At 56.4% G+C, this 18,338-nt stretch overlaps 1 protein-coding gene across 1 annotated transcript; it reads right to left on the bottom strand.

Annotated features, from left to right (window-relative positions):
- Positions 1 to 7,284: 7,284 nt before the first annotated feature.
- Positions 7,285 to 10,250, bottom strand: LOC138102364 (serine/threonine-protein kinase pim-1-like). The gene is made up of 6 exons (XM_069000054.1): positions 10,241 to 10,250; positions 9,166 to 9,272; positions 8,998 to 9,048; positions 8,426 to 8,792; positions 7,665 to 7,777; positions 7,285 to 7,344 (listed from the first exon to the last, which is right to left on the bottom strand). The coding sequence occupies exons 1-6, from the start codon at positions 10,248 to 10,250 to the stop codon at positions 7,285 to 7,287; spliced, it is 708 nt and encodes a 235-aa protein (XP_068856155.1).
- Between the last annotated feature and the right edge of the window lie 8,088 nt (positions 10,251 to 18,338).

Below are 18,338 nucleotides of genomic sequence, written 5' to 3'. Positions count from 1 at the left end.
TTCCCAACCCTCCAAGGGGGGGAAATTTGCCAGATGAAAAACCGTTTGCACCTGGTGGGTTCATACAATGCTTCTTCTCCAAAAGCCACTGGCCATGGAACCGCACAAGGCTGATTCTGTAGGCAGCAACCAGCCCAGGTGTGCCAACTTTCACCAGTTCACCGGGCAGTCAGGGCTGGCTTTGGGGTCACCGACCACCAGGGACCCCCAAAGAGACCCCCAGGGCAGAAGAATGGATGTGCAAAGGGGTGGGGGAAATATGCAATGATTTTGGGGAAATGATTATCGTGTGTGTGTTTCTTGTGGGACAATCTGGGAATGTGTGTGTGAAACACAGTCTGCAAACAGGAACATTCCTGAACTCGGCACACACGATCTTGGGAGGGGCTCTCCCCTCGTGCATCCGGCCCAATAAAGAATGCTGCTGCTTCGTGCTGCGCTGGTGCTGAGGAGGTTTTGTTTCACTGAAGTTTTGGTAACACCTCTGTGCCTGGGATTGGGCTCTGAACACAGGGCAGACTATGACATCACAGAGACGGCTGTGACATCACAGGGTGCTGGTGTGACATCACAGATAGGACTGTGACATCATGGGGTGCTTGTGTGACATCACAGGGGAGCTGTACAACATCATAGAGTCAGCTGTGACATCACAGAGTGTCTATGACATCACAGGGTGGCTATGTGACATCACAGAATGAGTTGTGACATCACAGGTTGGCTGTGTGACATCCCAGGGTGGCTGTGTGACATCCCAGGGTGGCTGTGTGACATCCCAGGGGGTTGGATGTCATGGCAACCCTCATCAGTTCCAGTTCCCTTGGAAACCCCCCCAGGACCCATTGCTGCACTCAGGGTCCGTGGCCACTTGCCCGCAGACCTGTGGCTGCCCTCGGCTGCCATGGCAGCCCTCAGGACAGAGCGGTGCCGGGGCTGGTGCCAGCTACAATTGCACTGACACTCGCTGATGCCCTCAGGTGCCACGGCAGCGGCCACAGGGACCCGTTCCTCACTTTGGTGCCACCGACACCAACGCTTGGCCCCGCTGCCATGGGGATTGGCACGGTCACCTGCACTCAGGGTCCATGGCCGGGCACTGCTGCCATGGACACGGGCATGGAGCCCTGGGCCACAGTCGGCTGCCGTGGCCACCAGCCCAACGTCCCATGGCCAGGGCCGGGGCCATGGAAAGGAACCCGTGGAGCCGTGGTGATGGTGGATGGCCATGGGGTGCTGCTGTGGGCTGGGGCAGAGGGAATTTCCTTGCCAGGCCTTTCTCTGGGGCTGTGTTTGGCTCTGTGCTGAGCACAGCGTTGCTCACACAGAGATGGTTTTGTTCTTGCTGAGCTTGCACAGAGCCAAGGCCTTTCCTGCCCCTCGTTCGGCCACGCTGGGGAGGGGCTGGGGGTGCGGGGGAGCTTGGCAGGGGTCACAGCCAGGACAGGTGACTCCAACTGACCCCAGGGATATCCCAGACCACAGGACACCATGCTCAGTGTATAAAGTGGGGGGAACAAGGAGGAAGGGGGGACATTTGGAGTGAGGGTTTTTGTCTTCCCAGGTAACACTCAGGCAGGACGGGGCCCTGATTTGCTGGTGGGCAGGGTCAGCACCAAAGACACAGACACCAACTGAAGGAACTGTGCAATTTATAAAATGCAAATCTGCAAAAAGTCACAGAAGCATAAGCTCAGCAAAGCACATAATCATTAGCAAAGAATCACAGCAGGAGCAGCTCAGCAATGCCCCCAATCATCAGTGCCAAAGATTGCCTGCAGTGATTAACCAAGATCCAGCCCCAGTGACCCTCAGACTTTACCATCCCCCAGAGCCACCCATCAGCTGGGGGAAGCTGTCCCAGCCAAGGACTGGAGAGCCACTCCCGGACACTGGGAATTCCTGCAGCTGCCTCCAGCCACAGCTGAGGCTCCAACTCCGCTGGGAGAGGGCCCAGCTTTGACAGTGCTGGAGAAACAAACTGACAGCACTTCTAGTGCGGGAACATCTGCTTTCATCCTCCTCTTGGCTTCCTCCTAAGCCTGGCCAGGGCTCAAGGAGGAGCCAAGGGAGCTGACTTTGACCATACAGCCCCAAACAAGGCCAGATGTTGGATTTCATGGCCTTGTCTGGCTTCTAAACACAGAAAGGTCAATACATGTTTCACTAATGAGGGGATACATCAATCACAGCGCTAATGATCATGCAAATTTCAGTAATGAGGAGATACAAAGAACCTTTGGTTGGAAGGTTCATCCAGAGGTCACCTTTGGCTCAGGGCCTGTTGTTCAGGCCTCAGTCAGGCCTCTTGTCCAGGCCTTGGCACTTCAGGGATGTGGTTTAGTACTGGGCTTGACAGTGCTGGATTAACAGTTGGACTTGATGAGCTCAGAGGTCTTTTCCAACAGAAAGGATTCTGTAATTCCAGGATTCAGCCAGGTCCATGTTAGCAGCATTACTTTGGTCAAAAAGGCTCCTCTTGCTCAGCCTAAGGCTTGTGGCCTAAGGCTTCAGCTTGTGGCCTAAGGCTTCAGCTCCTTCAGCTCCTGGTGCTGAGCTGCTCATGCTGAACGAGACGACTCGGAGACAAGAATACAGTTCATCCAATTCCTTCTGGCACACGGAGAGGGGAGGCTGTGAAAACAGAAGCATTGTTTGCTGTGGCCTCCTCTGTGCTCTTCACGCCTTTCAGCGCTTTGAAACAGCCAAGAGCTTTCTCCAAGAGTGCAATGAAGCAGCTGTTCCTGCTCCCAGCTCTCGCCCTTCCCAGTCTGTGCCCTTGACTGCTTTTGTCCCTCTTGCTGTGCCCTCTGTGCCCCCGGGGCTCGGTGGCTGCTGCCCAGGGCTGTGGCACTGGCACAGCTCCAGTGCTCGAGACCCTCCTTTCTCTGCCCTCCGAGCTGCCTGCTCACAGCAGCCTTTTCCACCTGCAAGCTCCACATGGACAGGGAGTGCCCACCTCTGCTCCTTGCACACCCTCCAGGAGCCCAGGGCTGCCATCTCCAGTCCCTGCTGGCACTGAGGGCTCCCAGGTGCCCCAGGCTGCTGTGACACCGCTGCCAACGGGAGGGAACAGCGGCAGGGGCTGTGCTGAAAGTCAGCTCCATTTGCTGCTGCTGCTGCTGCTGCTGTGGGGGTCATTTGTCCAGCCCTGCCCCAGAGTCAGGGATCAGCTCCAGGCCCTGCTGCTGCTCCCTCGGGATCAGCCACAGTTTGGGTGTTGCTGTCAGTGCCAGCAGGAGCGGGCGCTGGAGCAGCGGGTGCTGACAGTGCCCCAAGCCCCGGGGCCCGAGGGGTGCCTGGGCTGCGGGGCTGGCAGGGAGCTGCCCCTTGTTCTCCCTGTGCCTCACGCAAAGCTGGGCCGCTCACAAGTGGGGCAGCACAGCAAACAGGGAGCCTGCGAGTCTCTGCCAGCCGTGTCTGCTCTGAGATTGGGCCTTGGAGCTGCAGGGGGACAAAGGCAGCTGCTTCTGGTCCCTCTGTGTGGCCTCGTGTTCAGCAGTGCTGCTCCATCACTCTGTGCACAGCAACGGGGAAAAGCCTCAACCCTGCAGGGTCAGGAGCTGCCGGGCTCTGCCTGAGCAGCTCAGCCAGCGGGAAGGGAGCTGCTCCACACGGGAACAAGGAGTAAAGGATACTCCTTTTTTAGGACATGTTTTCCGTTTAAAATAATGGGGAAAAAACTAAATAAATAAAAGAAAAAGATAAAATCAAACCCCAAATGTGTAGTGGAAAATCTTCTGTAACTCTGGATTAAGAGGTCTTTTTACAAAGAGAACTGAGGTATTTACTTTGCAAATGTGCTGATGGTGTGGATCCATCTAACTGAGCTCTTCAGCCTTTTTTAAAGATTATGAGGTTTGTTTCCAATATTGTAAATTTAAATTGTGGCTGAAGCAATAGGAAATTGAAATATGAATTGGGCATGACTTGTGTCTTGAGGGTAAAACTATTGCAGTTTGTAACATGGACCTAAAATCTCACAAATAGAGATTATCAACCCCAGTGGGATGTGTGACAGCAGCTTTTCCTGGAGGATGTGCAGCATCCCAGAGACTTCAGCAGTGTGGCTGTGGGTGCTTGGAGCTTTGTCCTGTGCCCCTCCAGGATGTCCTGAAACAGGACCTCACTGGCCACCAGCCCAGGTCACCCTCTGCCACCGCAGCTCCTTGGACCTTGTGTCCCCAAAAGCAGACACAAAGTGTTTCTGCTGCTCCCCCTTTGCACAAATCCACAGAGAGCTGGGATTTCTCCTAGTCTCATGTCTCCCTTGTGCCATATTCCTAAAGAAGCAGCAGCCCCTCCCGATGAATACAGCGAGTTCCACGGATGTTTGTCAGCTCTGCTTCCTGCCTTAGAAGTCTGGAAACTGCTTCTAAATGCTGCTCCCTTCAGCTCTTGGACACCTACTGACACAGAGCTGGGAAAAAACATCCCCTGGCCGCCAGCTTACAAGGTGAGTTCCGCCAAAGCAAGAGCTCTGTGGGAAATCTCTATCCATGCCCATCCTTTTAATCCATCTGTGCACATAGGGGCTGCCCATAGATGTGTCTGGTATCTGAAGAAGGAGTGCACAAGCACCGGGACTGACACTTTCCCTCTCCATGTGCATTCCACATCCACGGGTACACAGACGTGATGGAAAGCCTGGAACAGCCAGAGCCTTCTGTCCCTGCAGAACGGAGCGCGGCGGGTGGGGGCGGTTGGTGGGCAGCGAGTCCCGGACAGCGGGCGAGATCCGGCTCCACAGGTGCCAGGCCCTGCTAAGGCTTAATGCCGGCTCCTCTGCAACAGCAAAGACCTTCAGCCGTGTCACTGGCCAGAGGGGCGGTGTTGGCCCGGCCGCACAGCTCCTTTTGCCCACAGGTTGCAGGAGATGAGAACACAACGCTTGCAAACACCGACTGCGAGCCACAGCTCTGGGTGCTCAGCGTTAAGCTCAGCTCTGGGAGCGCTGCACCAAGCTTCAGGGGATGCACTGGGAGCCCGGCTGGGCTCTGCCCTGGGGCCATCCTCCAGGGACAGCTGCACACAGGGAGCATTTGGTTGCCACAAAGAGCCAAGCCATGGCTGCAGGGGAGCTGCTCCGGCTGCGGCCTGCACTGTTGTGTGCTGTGCTCTGGGGCTGCTGCTCCCCGCAGAGGGGACTGCACTGGGGTGCCAGAGGAGACAGAGAAGCTCCAGCTTAAGCCTAACTGGGCTGGGTGGCTGGGCTGGGAAGAGTGGCGAGGGTCAAGGGCATTCCCAGAGCTCATCCTGCTCTGTGAAGAACGAGGAAAAGGAAGTGGGAACCCAGCAGTGAGCAGAGCTGAGGCCTGGAGAGCAGCTCTGAATGACCCCCAAATCTCAGCAGACCTCTGAGACATTGCTGTTCTTCAGCCAGTGACAGCATGAGTCCCTAAACCTGGGGCTCACTCTTCCTCGTGGCCACGGGCATCAAGGAAGGCTACAGTGCAATGGGGACTGCGGTGAGCTGGGAACTCACTGGGGGAAAGAGGGAGCACTTGTGGAGCAAAAGGCAGGTGGGGGAGAGAACTGTTCAGAGAAGAGCTGAGCTTCAGCTTGAGCAAGCTGAAAAATGGCATTGGGGGTCATCCCAGACTGATTTCATTTCAGAAGTTACTGAACAAGTTTATTTTTTGGGGGTGGCATGTGTTCCCCTGGAGGTGCACGCTCTGCAAACTTGAGCTGCACTGCCAGAATGCTCAAGCACGTCTCTGCTGCAGGTCACGGCGTTTCTTCTTTGGCTTCTCGTGGCCCCGGGGCTGAGCCGCAGCAGAGCCCTGGCAGAGCCCAGAGCAGCCTCAGCATCCACAGAGCCCGGCTGCAAGGAGAGAAAGCAGAAAGCGCCCGTCAGCTGAAGGCTCCCGTCCCCCTTGTCCCAGCCGCCCGCGGTGCCCAGGCCGTGCTGGCCGCGCTCAGAGCGCTGCCCAAAGCTGCCCAGCATTGCTGCCTCTGGCAGGAGAGCAGGAGGGCAGGACACGTGCCCAGCCTGCAGCCGGCCGTGGCACAGCCACCTCCTCAGCAGCTGCCCAGAGCAGGATGCCGCTGCGCTCGCTGCCACCTCCCAAAAGCCCTTATCCCAGCCGTGCCAAGAGGACGGGCACCCACCTCACGCCACCTGCCACTGGAAGAAAAGCTGCTCCCAAACGCTATCCTCAGCCTTCTCCAAGGGCACGTCCCACCCATGCTGCAGCTGCTCCCAAGCGCTTCCCCATCCAGACCGGACACCACCTAGAACGCTTCCTTTAACAAAACAAACAACACATCAATGAAAAGAGATTACAGACAAAAAGGGGAAACAAGGAAAAATGTAAAAAAATCTCCTCTCCATCAGGGGTATGAGGAAGGCCCAAGCCCTACATGCTGAGGAATAACCCACCCACGGGCCAGGGCAGCCCACGCTTTCTCCCTTCCCCCCTGCACTGCCCCCCAAAAGTCATGCTGAGCCCAAAGCCAACAAGGGCAGTGGAGCAGCCCAAGCCCCTCCTTGCCTGCAGAGCAAGGTGTGTACAGCCTCTGGAGTCCCACCTGTGCTCGCCATGGGGCTTTGTTTATGTCGGGCTGGCTGCCCCAGCCCCAGCCTGCGGCACGCTGGGTGCTCGGGGCTGTTGGCAGGGCCAGGAGCCAACTCCCATTTCGGAACCACCCCAGCCCCTCCCGCCAGCTGTGCCGAAAAGCAGCTTGGCAGCCGACTGAAGAATTGGTTGCATCCGCCCCAGCAAAGGGGGAAACCTTTGCTTCCCGGCCAGGCTGTGCAATGCACAAATCTGGGAGCATCCCCCTGCGTGTGGACTCATCTGCAAATTCGCTGTGGAGCCTGGCTTTGGAGAAGGTGCCACAATTGAAGTCCATCATCTTCAGCTTGCCAGGTGGAGGAAGAGCTTGTCATCCTTGATGTCACCCTCCATGTCTCCGGCAGCAGGAGCTGCACCTGGCACAGCTTCTCCAGGGGCTCCTTCTTCCCTGGGGCTGGAGCAGGCTGTCAGTGCTCTGCCCAGGGCCCCGGCTGTCGCTGAAGCAGAACAAGCAAAAGCAGCTGGCATGGGGGCCACCAGTGCTGGGAAGAGCAGCTCAGCTCCAGCAGCAGGGCTGCGCGTGCCCAGCTGAGGAGCCCTGCGCAGCGATTCAGGCAGGACAAAATCTCTGCCCTTCTTTGCTGCTTCCTGCCAAGGCGCGTGTGCAGCTGGAACTTACCGGCTCCCTGGGTCAAAGCGTGCGTGTGGCTCTCTCCCTTCTCCTATGGCACATGGATATCATGCATCCAAGGATCACACAACAGGTCTTCTAATGAGGGCCTTTCCGAGGAGAGCACAGATAAACATCGTTGGATGAGATTCTGGCACTCTGCGGAGAGAAAGCAGAAAGCGCCAGTCAGTTGCAGAAGGCTCCTGTCCGCTTTGCCCCACTCTTGCCATGGCCAGGCCATGCTGCGTGTGCTCAGGGCTGTGCCTAAACTTTGCCATCAATTCTTTCTTTTGGAGGAGAGCAGGAGAGCAGGACATTGCCACCTCCTCAGCAGCTGCCAGTGCGGGATGCTCCTGAGCCCGCTGCTGCCTCCCAGCACTGCTATTCCCCCTGTGCTGCAGAGACGAGGATCCACCTGGAGAGAGCCGTCGTGGGAGCGAGAGCCGGCCCCAGGTGCTGTGCCAGCCCCTCCTGAAAGGGTGCTCCCCGCAGACCATCTGGTGCAGCACGATGCCCAGGGACCAGACGGTCGCTGCCTCGCCGTGGTACCAGCCTAACAGGGTCCATTCCGGGGGGCTGTAGGACGGTGTTCCTATGGAATAGAGATGGAGTTCTTCAGGGGGACGCTGCCTGCTCCCAGAGCCTCGCCCCAGCATCCCTGGGCATGCGGGGGCCGCAGCAGCGGCACGCGGTGTGACCCGCTGCCCTCTCGCCAGCACCTGTGACTTGTGTACAAACTGGGGGTTGGAAAAGAAACCACTGGTGTTGCAAGAGGGCAGCGGAAGCCCTGAAAAAGACCCCAGCATTCCATGCAAGGGGAAAACCCACTCCATGCTGGGGAAAACCCATGCCTTTGTCCTCCCTGCCTGCACTGCCCCAGAAAACGTTCTTAAGCCAAGGCAAACAAGGCGAGCGGAGCAGTCCAAGCCCTTTCTTGCCTGCACACCAAACCAGCTGCTGCACAGGTTCTGGACCCCCCTTCTCTGCTACGCCCACCCCGCGTGTTTTTGTCATGCTGGCTGCCCCAGCACCAGTCCTGGGCAGAGGGGCTGGCGAAGGCTGCCAGCAGGGCTGGAAGATGGCCCCCCAGCCACCCCAGCTCACAAGCAACTTGGCTGAAGACTCAGACTGCCAGAACAGGCAGCAAAAGGGAGAATCCCTGCTGCCACAGCCAGGTTCGGCTGCGAGATGTTGGACCGCGAGACGCTGCCACCAGGAGCCTCCCCCTGCGTGGGCTCACCTGCAAAGCTGGTGTAGGCTGCAGCTTGCAGGTAGGTGCCACAGCCAAAGTCAATGAGTTTGGCCTGCCCGGTGGCCAGGTCAACCAGGATGTTCTCTGGTTTGATGTCCCGGTGCAGGACCCCGCAGCTGGTGCAGTGCCGCACGGCCTCCAGCACCTGGCGGAACAGGTGCCGCGCCACCTCCTCGCACAGGAAGCCCCGTGCCCGAATGAAATGAAGGAGGTCCTGGGACCGCTCCGGACGCTCCAGCACCAGCACCACGTTGTTGGGGAGCTCAAGCCACTCGAGGAGCTGGACGATGCCAGGGAAGCCGGTGGACACCTTGTGCAGCAGCACGACCTCGAGTGGTGCGCTGGTGCCGTCGGGCTGCGGGAGGAGCACGATGCCGTCAGCGGGGCTGATGCCGTGCCAGACCTCGGGAAGTCCTCAGCCAGCCGGGGACGCTCGGCGCCCTCCGCTGGCCCCACGGCCGCTCTCCCTCGAGGCGTTCTGGCGGCTTCCACCCTGCCGGGCCTCGGCTCATCCCCGCCCGTCGCGCCCCGGCTTCTCCCGCTGCCCCTCGCTCACTCACCAGCTCGCCCCAATGGCCGATGCGGTTCCGCGGCACCCGTTTGATGGCCACCTGCAAGGCAAGGGGAGCAGCGGGCTGAGCTCGCCGCCCGCCGTGCCGAGCCCCATGCTCCTTCTCCTCCTCCTTTGCCCCCCGCCTCCTGCGCCCGCCGCCGGCCCCGCCACTCACCGGGGCGCCGTCCGAGAGCCGCGTGGCCGCGAAGACGCTGCCGAAGCCGCCGCGCCCCAGCAGCGAACCCAGCCGGTACGGCTCCTTCAGGCCCTGCAGCGCATTCCCTGCCGGCGAGACGCGGCCGTCAGCGCTCGGCCCGGGGCCAGGAACGGCCCCCGAGCGCCGCTCAACCGCCCCGGGCCGGCCATCCCCACATGGGGGCTCTTTTGGAAGGGCCACCGGCGGCTCGGGGCCGGCGGCCGCGCTCAAGAGCGGCGGAGCTCGGAGCGGGGAAGACGCTGCGGAGGCGGCGGGAGCGGCCGCGCCGCCTGTGTCCCCGGCGGGCCCCGGGAGGAGCCGAGGCCGGGACCGGGACCGGGACCGGGGCCGGGGTAGGGGTCGGGCCAGCCGGAGCCAGGGGCTGGCGATGCTGCCCAGGAGCCAGGCACTGATGCCCGCCCAGCAGCGCCACAGCCAGGACGGCGAGAGCCGGGCGGAGGCGGGACCGCGGCGGGACGGCCGGGGGCGGGGAGGGGGCAGCCCCGCCCGGGGCCGGGGGCGGGCCGGGGGCATGGCCCGGCCGGGCCTGGGGAGAGGGAGGCCGCGGGAGGGGGGGTTGGGGGACGAAAGGGAGAGCGGGAGAGGGTGCGAGACACTGGGAGAGGGAGAGGAGGAGCAGGAGAAGGGACGCAGAGGGTTCGTGGACTCGCTGCTTTTGCGCTGCTGCCGCTGCTGCCGCTGCTGCTGCTGCTGCCGCTGCTGCCGCTGAGGCGCTGGGAGCGTTTGTCCGCGTGTCCGTGTGTCCGGTGCCCGTGTGTCCGTTCCCCCCCGCGCGCCCCACGGCCGAGCCCCGCGCGCCCCGGGGCAGCACGGGCCGCTCCGCTCCGGGGCTGAACCGGAGTCACTGTGAAAAACGAGGTTCACTCTTTGTAAAAATTAAAAAAAAAAAAAAAAAAAAAAAAAAAAAAGGGACAATTAGGAGACAATAGCAAAAAGGGTATTACGGCCGGGTGCTTTGGCAGAGAGCCAAAGGCACACCTCTACATCCAAAAGATCGTCTTTAAAAGTACATCTCTTATTGCATATTCATTACAGTCATGCATGATTCATAAATTCTTCGGCTTTTCTATGTATCATCCCATCAGCCTTATCTTCCTCCTTGGCTCCACTATGTCTCTGCTCTCTCCATGAATTCTTCTCTCTGGTTTCTGGTTTTCTTCTTCTCTTATAGGATACACAAGGAGAGTGAAGACATTCTCTGCCTATCTTTTCTTAATTGACGACATAAACAATATACATTCGATGTCATGTATTACATTACAGAATCCAGGTGAAGTTTATCTCACATTAAGTAACATGTGAAAAGTCAACATCACAATACGTCCATAACAATACATCCCGATTCCTTTTTTTAGAGATCATTTGGCTTGAGCAGTATCCCTTGTTTTCTAGCCTTTACTATTTGCTAACATCCAGAACGTATTTACAGAGCTGTGGCCATAGTCTCTGTCAGTCCTGGTAAAAAGGAAGCAGCATGGTCACTGCGGGCTGTTGCCTGTGTCCCCAGGCTGGCACACGCTGGCAGAGCAGGACTCCCCTGAGCACTGAGCCTGGCTGGGGCTGGGAGCTGGGCCCCAAGCACTGGCATAGGGCTGGTGTGTTCCTGAGCGGGGCCGGCCAGCCCAGCCCCAGCCTGGCGGCAGGGGACCCACTCTGCCTGTGGGCAGGGCATGGCCAACATCTGCCTGTCCGGCTGCTGGAGGGTCCATTTTCATCGCAGGATCATGGGCTGCTCCTTCTCTTTCTCATTGACCTCCGCATCCTTGATGTTGTCCTTCACATCAATGTCCATGTCCTCGATGTTGTCCTCCACATCAACGTCCATGTCCTCAATTTCATCCTCCACATCAACCTCCATATTCTCGATGACGTCCTCCACATCCACCTCCATATCCTCAATAGACTCTTCCACATCCACCTCCATCATTTCTTCCCTATCCACCACCATGGCCACTTCCATGTCCTCTACGGTGTCTCTGGCACGCTGCATCAGGGAGCACAAGCTCTCAGTGGGCTCCCTGTCCCACCCCATCCCCACAGGGCTGCAGTCCACCCACTCGCTCAGGGTGTGTCCACCTCCCTGGAATGGCACTGTACCTTGGCTGGGACAGGAGTGGACATCCTGCTGCGATTGGTGCTTCAGTGCAGGCAGGAGAAGTCCAGGCAGCGGGAACAGCTCAGCACCGACAGATGTAGCGAAGAGCGAGTGAGAACTGACCACTGGCAGCGGGTGCATTGTCCACTGTGTTCGTTTCCAGGTCCTGCATGTTCCATCTGGAACAGTCTGTGATGTCGCAGAAGTTTCAGGGCCACTCCATGGTGGGACATGGGGATCATAGAGTGATCCAATCCTTGAATGGTTTGGCTTGGAAGTGACCCTCAAGATCATCTGCTTCCAAGCTGAACAACCTCCCAGCTGAGCAGGTTGCTGCGGAGCTTGTCCAGCCTGGCCTTGGATGTTCCCAGGGATGGGGCGTCCTCAGCCTCTCTGCACAGCCCGTGCCAGGGACCACCACCCTGGCAGTAAAGAACTTCTTCCCATCATCAAATCTATTCCAAGTCTCTTTCATTTTCATCCCATTACTCCTTGTCCTGTCCCTACAGCTCCCGAGGAAGAGTCGCTCTCCCGCTTCCCTGTAGCCCCCTCACACACTGGGAAGGGGCTCTGAGCTCTCCACACAAGCTTCTCTTCTCCAGCCTCAACAGCCCCAACTTGCTCAGCCTTTCCCCACAAGGGAGGTGCTCCAGTGCCCTCAGCAACTTCATGGCCCCCTCTGGCACTCTGCAGCTTCCCTGGGAACAACAGGGCCATCAGCCATGCGCGTGTCCAACAAGCCATGGAAGGCACTGGCCTTGGGATTGCCTGGGAGCTCTGCGGTTGCCACCGTTCTGGAGAGAGGAGGAGGACATGAACAGGAGCAGTGCACGGAGCTATTACCGCAGGCCTGGTTCCTATGGTATAGCATCGTGTCCCGCAGCCATAGGGAGGAGGAGGAGGAGAAGAGCCAGCAGGCAGGAGTTGTGCAGCAAGATTGATTTATTTAATTATTTTACAAACTCGTTTATAGACTTTTTTCTTCATAGCCTAATTGGACAAAGGGCCAGCCACCCCTTGGGGGTGATTGGCTAAAATCCTAAAACATCCATTGTCAAAATATTTTTCTACTATACCATAAAGAAGACTTTTCAAGGTTGCAGGTGGCTTGGTTGTTTACATTCCCTGCCACCTCTTCTGTGAGAGAGAAAAGTCTCTCACGGACTTAGAAAATAACAAGAAAATCCTTGCTAGCAGCATTTTTGTATCTACAATTCCCCCTTTTTGTTTTATAAGATAACAAACTCTACTATTAATCCTAAATAGAAATCTACATCAGTTATTAATTCTAAATATGTCCTTAAGGCTTTAACCATCTGACTCCATAACAAGAAATTTAAAGTTCCGTCTCTGCTTGTAGAAGGACCATCTGCCTGATGGTTGACATCCTGGTCATCATCAGAAGAGTCATTAGGCTGATGCTCTACATTCTGGTTGCCATTTGGACGATTGGCGTTCTGGTCATCATTTGGAGGTTGCCTGTTCTGCCTGTGGTGCCGCAGGTCAGGGCGAACGCATTTTGAAGGTAGCCACCGTACCCCAGTATCTGTGGAAACGCAAGCATACCCACGACCCCAAACGATAAGCTCATGAGGGCCTTCCCACTGGTTAGTGAGTAAATTCCGCACCCAGACTTTTGCCCGGGGCAGTTGTCTGTCGCCTGCAGACTGCAATGAGAAAAAATGATTCAGAATAACAGGATTATTTGAATTTTGTGGTACTGTAAGGTGATTAATTGTATATAAAGCTTTTGCTAGTCGGCTCTGTGGGGTTTCTCCATGCGTTCCCCTTTTCTGCTTGCCCAAAACACGCTTCAAGGTACCATGAGCACGTTCAACAATGGCTTGGCCAGTAGGAGAATGTGGGATACCAAAGGTATGGTCTACACCCCATAGGTGTAAAAACTGCCGCATCTTCTCCGAGGCGTAGGCAGGACCATTATCGGTTTTCACAGAAGCTGGCACGCCCAGGACTGAGAAAGCCAATTTCCAATGGGCAATGACATCACGGCCCTTCTCTCCAGTGTGAGCAGTAGCCCACATAGCCGAGGAGAAAGTGTCAATAGACACGTGCACATATTTCAGCCAACCAAATTCTGGGATGTGAGTTACATCCGTTTGCCAAATCTGCAAGGCTTTTAGCCCTCTGGGGTTTACCCCCTCTGGCAAAGGCGCAGCGAGTCCATGACAGCACAAGCGCTGACAATGTCGCGCGCCTTGGTTGGCGTTAAATGAAACTGCTTCTGCAGGGTATGTGCACTTTGATGGAAGAAACCGTGCGATGCCTTGGCTTGTGCAATTCTGTCAGGCTGAGGCCCTACCCATGCAGGGTTGGCCAGCATGTCAGCCCTGGCATTGCCTTCTGTTAGAAAACCTGGTAAATTGGTGTGGCTTCGAATGTGCAGAATGTAATACGGATGCACTCGAGCCTGAATTGCAGACCACAAGGTTTGCAACAGTGAAAACAGAGCCGCATTGTTCACCTCCTTCAGAAGGGAACAATCTAAGCATTGGGTGATATCTGCTACATAAGCAGAGTCAGTAACCAAATTCAAAGGTTCCTGTGAGAATCGCTGAAAAGCCATGGTAACAGCCCTTAGTTCAACTAACTGAGCAGAGTCTGACTCAGATTGGTGTGTTAATGAACCTCCTCAAAGGCATTGTCGGATACTGTGCGCTCTTACACACAGTGACCCCTGCTAAAAATTTGTCCCAATCCGTACGCCCCAAGCTGCCAACACATCCCGTCCCCAAAGGTTACAGGAAGTGGTAGCAACATAAGGCCTAATTGTAGCTGTGTGCCCCTCTGAGTCCTTCACCACCACAGGCCGTTCGCTTAAATAGCTCTGTGTGGTTCCTCCTAATCCTGCGATGGCCGATCCCACCGGGGCTAAAGGCCATGAGGGAGGCCATGCAGAGAAGGAGATAATAGTTACATCAGCACCCGTATCAATCAAACCTCGAAGCTGAATCCGGGGTGGTTGGGCGCTTGGCAGGACCAGGGTACATGTCATCTGTGGCCTTTGGTCAGAGATGTCTGCAGTCCAGAAGGCCTGCGGAGGTCCCGTAGATCCACTGCCGTTATCTTCCTGAGTTTGTTCTACCCTGGGGACACAAGACTTGAAAGGCACTAATTTAGCAAGGCAGGTCTTTTCAGGAATAGTGACAGGGGGGTTTTGCGTGGAGACCATAGCGCAAATCTGACCTTTAAAGTCAGAATCAATAACTCCTGAGTGCACTAAGATTCCTTGATGGGCAACGTCAGGTTTTCCCACCAGCATTGCACTGGATCCCTGGGCTAAGGGTCCATATGCATCCAAGGGAACCTTATAAATACCGCTAGAGTCTAAGACGACTGCGGCTGCGGTGTGGACGTCAAACCCGTCTGATCTGTGGGTGCTGTCTGATCCCTGGGTGCCGTCTCTAGGGTGGCTGGGTAGGCCTGTGCCTGTACCTGTGCCACTCTCTGGGGGAGCGACTGCATCGGAGAGCAATTCCCCCTCCTTGCACCCCGGCGGAAGTTTCCCGACAAAGGCCGACCATCGGCATGAGTCCGGGATCTACAGTAGCCCGTGCAATGGCCTGGCCTGCCACACCTCTTGCACTGGGGGATCGGTGTGTTTTCTTTTTGGCTCGGCTTAGGCCGCTTTCGTTTCTTCACCTGTTTTAGTGGCTTTGGTTCACAACCAGAAGATGCGTGAACAGGCTGCAGGAACGCAGCCAAGGCAGACCTTTTCTGGTTCCCGGATCCCACCTTAGCACAGGCTTCGACCATGTCTGTTACCTCAGGGTCCCCTGGTAAGGCATCTATGATTTTTCTGCACTCCTCGTTTGCGTTATCCCTCACTAACTGCCTTAACAACATCTGTCTTAACCCGTCATCCTCAACCTGCTTCTCGAGAGAAGCAGCAACTTTCTCTACAAAAGAGAGGAATGACTCCGATTTGCCTTGAACTATTTCAGTATATCGCTTTCTGGGCGCAGACATCTCTATGGTTTTCAACAGGGCAGCCATGCCGACCTGTTGAGCTTGCTGCAGGATGCTAGAGGACAAGTTACCCTGTAGACTGGGATCAGAGAAGGGACCAGTCCCCATCAAAGCATCCACTCCTGCTGTCTGTCTAGGATCAGCAGCAGGGAGCTGCATATTTGCTAATGCAGTCTTGCCGGCCAGCTTTCTCCAGGTTTTCTCAAAAACTGTAAATTGTACAGGTTGAAATAGAATTTGACCTAAGTGTCTGATATCAAATGGAGAAAGCAAATCTGTATTTATCACCCTTATTATCTGCATAACCTCAGCAGAACCTAGTCCATATTGTGCCACCTTGGATTGGAGGTCCTGGGCAACTTTCCAAGCAATTACCTCATGCTTGTCATGCTCCCCTGAATCTGGGAGAGCCTTATACACTGGGAAAGCTTGGATCTCCCCTTTAGGGGAAGCACTACCATCCTGAACTTCTGGCACAGCCGGAGGATGGAGTGTTACAGCTCCCCGGTTACCCCCAGAATCCTCAGATTTATATGGCATTCCAAGGATTTCTAATGACCTCCAGTCACCCTCCTCCAATGTTTGCATCTTAAGAGACTCTAAGAATCTATTATAATGTGTCGGACGCACTGTTACTGTGCAGTCCTGAAAGGTCCAGGGGCGAGACCGGCGCAGCCTTTTCCTTCGCCGCGCGGCTACAGCCGCCTGACGACCTGGGGCCAGCACCTCATCTGCCTCACTGCCTGACGAGGAATCATCAGGCAAAGGCAACTTTGAGGTTCTGGGAGTGAGCAGAAATTTACGTGGAGGGGCACCTTTGCTAAGTTCGCTAGAGGCAGAACAGACAGGACAGACTGCAGCTGGCTGCGCGGCAGTTTTTACACCAGTTTCTGTACGGGAGGCCGTCTCGGCCAGCCCCGACCGAACTGGTACTGGAACTGCTGTCGCCGTCTCTGAGGCTACGGCTGCTCTCGGCGCCGCCGCCTCTGGCACAGCCGCTGCGTTCGGCGCGGTCGCCGCTGCCGCTGCCGTTTCGCGCTCCCCAGCCGCGCCCGGCGCTGCCGCCGCCGGCCCGTTCTCGGGGGTCGCTCTGGGTGCCGCTGCCCCTGCCCGCTGCTCCGCAGCCGCCGTCTCTGGCCGCGTCTCCGCCGCCGCTGCCGGGTTTTCCCGCGGCTGCGCCGCTTCCGAGTTCGCCGCCGGCCGCGACGTTTCTCGGCTCGGAGCCGCGTCTCCCGCGGATGGCGGGGGGGGGGGGGCGCGGGCGGCGCTGGTTCGGGCATTCGCCGCTCTAACAGGGTGAGGAGTTCCTCCATCCTTCGGGATAGGTTTGGCAGCTCCATCAGCAAAGGCAAATGCTGCACTAAAACGTCGATGGCTCGGTTCTGCGACTGCGCAGAACAGTCCAGCGCCAGGGAGGGCAGCGGACCACACCCAGGGAGTCCCGGTGCAGGCACGCCCGGCGCTACGCCGGCTACGAAGTTAGATCCAGGTCCATACGGAACCGAGCTAGGAGCCTCTCTGGGCGTCCAAGTGGCTAAGCCGCTGATCTGCAGCCCTGGATAAGCCGTGGCCGCTGCCCAGCCGAACGGCAAGGCAGGCTGTGCGCCATCTCGCTGCCCTGACCCCCCCGCCTCTGGCGGCGCGGGGTTCCTGGGGGCTGTGGAGTCCTGCGATTGTGCAGGGTGAGCCGGCGCAGGCTCTGCCTGTGGAGCCGGGGGGGGTTTTCTGAATCCATTATCATTTTCCCCGGAAACCCAGTCAACGGGGCCCCCCTCGGACATTCCTCCGTCACTCATCACCGAGATAGGCGAGCCAGCCCTGCTATCACAGTCAAGGTCTGTCAGCAGGAAAAATAATGAACGCCAGGTTTTGTATAATTCTAACGCTGCTGAGTCCCCAGTCGGGAGCTCCTGTCGGACAGTGCATCTGAGTTCCTGCCATAAGGCAAAGTCCAGGGCACTATCTCTGTCCATGGAAATCCCTTTTAAAGTAGCCCAGTCTAATAATTCCCGAACTGAGTTTTCAGGAATGGAGGTGCGCAATATGCTAAACACACCTTTCCAGACCAGCATCGCAGCTTCGGTTTGTGAGCCGCTGTTCGCCATTTCTCAGTTCTGTCGGACCTCCCGGTCCCGGGGGCAAAGGGGAGCAGCGTACCTCTAGAGCAATTCGGCTTGGCTCGCAGTGTGCAGGACACGTCAGAGAGTGCAGATCACGTCGGGCAGCACCAAATATTACCGCAGGCCTGGTTCCTACGGTATAGCACCGTGTCCCGCAGCCATAGGGAGGAGGAGGAGGAGAAGAGCCAGCAGGCAGGAGTTGTGCAGCAAGATTGATTTATTTAATTATTTTACAAACTCGTTTATAGACTTTTTTCTTCATAGCCTAATTGGACAAAGGGCCAGCCACCCCTTGGGGGTGATTGGCTAAAATCCTAAAACATCCATTGTCAAAATATTTTTCTACTATACTATAAAGAAGACTTTTCAAGGTTGCAGGTGGCTTGGTTGTTTACATTCCCTGCCACCTCTTCTGTGAGAGAGAAAAGTCTCTCACGGACTTAGAAAATAACAAGAAAATCCTCGCTAACAGCATTTTTGTACCTACAGGGTTTAAATCAAGAGCCAAAATATTTTGCTGGTCAATTTGGGGCAGAGAAAGGTCATCACTTCTAGTATGGCATAAGCCTGCCACTACATTTCTGTGAAGGAAAATCACCTTGTTGGAGTGAAACTCCTGGGTAAAATACTGAAGCGCTTTCAGATTCATATTATCTGACATTTCTGTGACCTTCTTTTATACCTGCATTGTTTCATACTGCTGGTTTTGGGCACAAGTTCTGTGTACACTATTCTGGAAACAAAAAAAAAAACAAAAACAACACCCACCCCTCCCCCACCACCGCCCCTTCCCCAGCCCCAAGCCTAACAAAACCAACCTGCAGAATGTGCAGGATTTCAAATGAGAACAAGCATAGATGGGACATCAAAAGATGGATTCTCCTTAGACATTTGTGCGTGCAGTGCTCTGCAATCAATTCCTAAATTCT

The sequence above is a fragment of the Aphelocoma coerulescens genome, unplaced genomic scaffold (genome assembly GCF_041296385.1).
Source record: "Aphelocoma coerulescens isolate FSJ_1873_10779 unplaced genomic scaffold, UR_Acoe_1.0 HiC_scaffold_73, whole genome shotgun sequence".
In the NCBI taxonomy this organism is placed as follows: domain Eukaryota; kingdom Metazoa; phylum Chordata; class Aves; order Passeriformes; family Corvidae; genus Aphelocoma; species Aphelocoma coerulescens.
Note: the sequence above shows the minus strand (reverse complement) of the source record. Positions and strands in the feature narration are given on the sequence as shown.

Coding starts and splice junctions, on each gene's coding strand:
- LOC138102364 (XM_069000054.1), bottom strand. Junction 7,778..8,425: donor AGCCTACACCAGCTTTGCAG/GTGAGCCCACGC, acceptor TCTATTCCATAG/GAACACCGTCCTACAGCCCC. Junction 7,345..7,664: donor AGATGGTCTGCGGGGAGCAC/CCTTTCAGGAGG, acceptor TTCTCTCCGCAG/AGTGCCAGAATCTCATCCAA.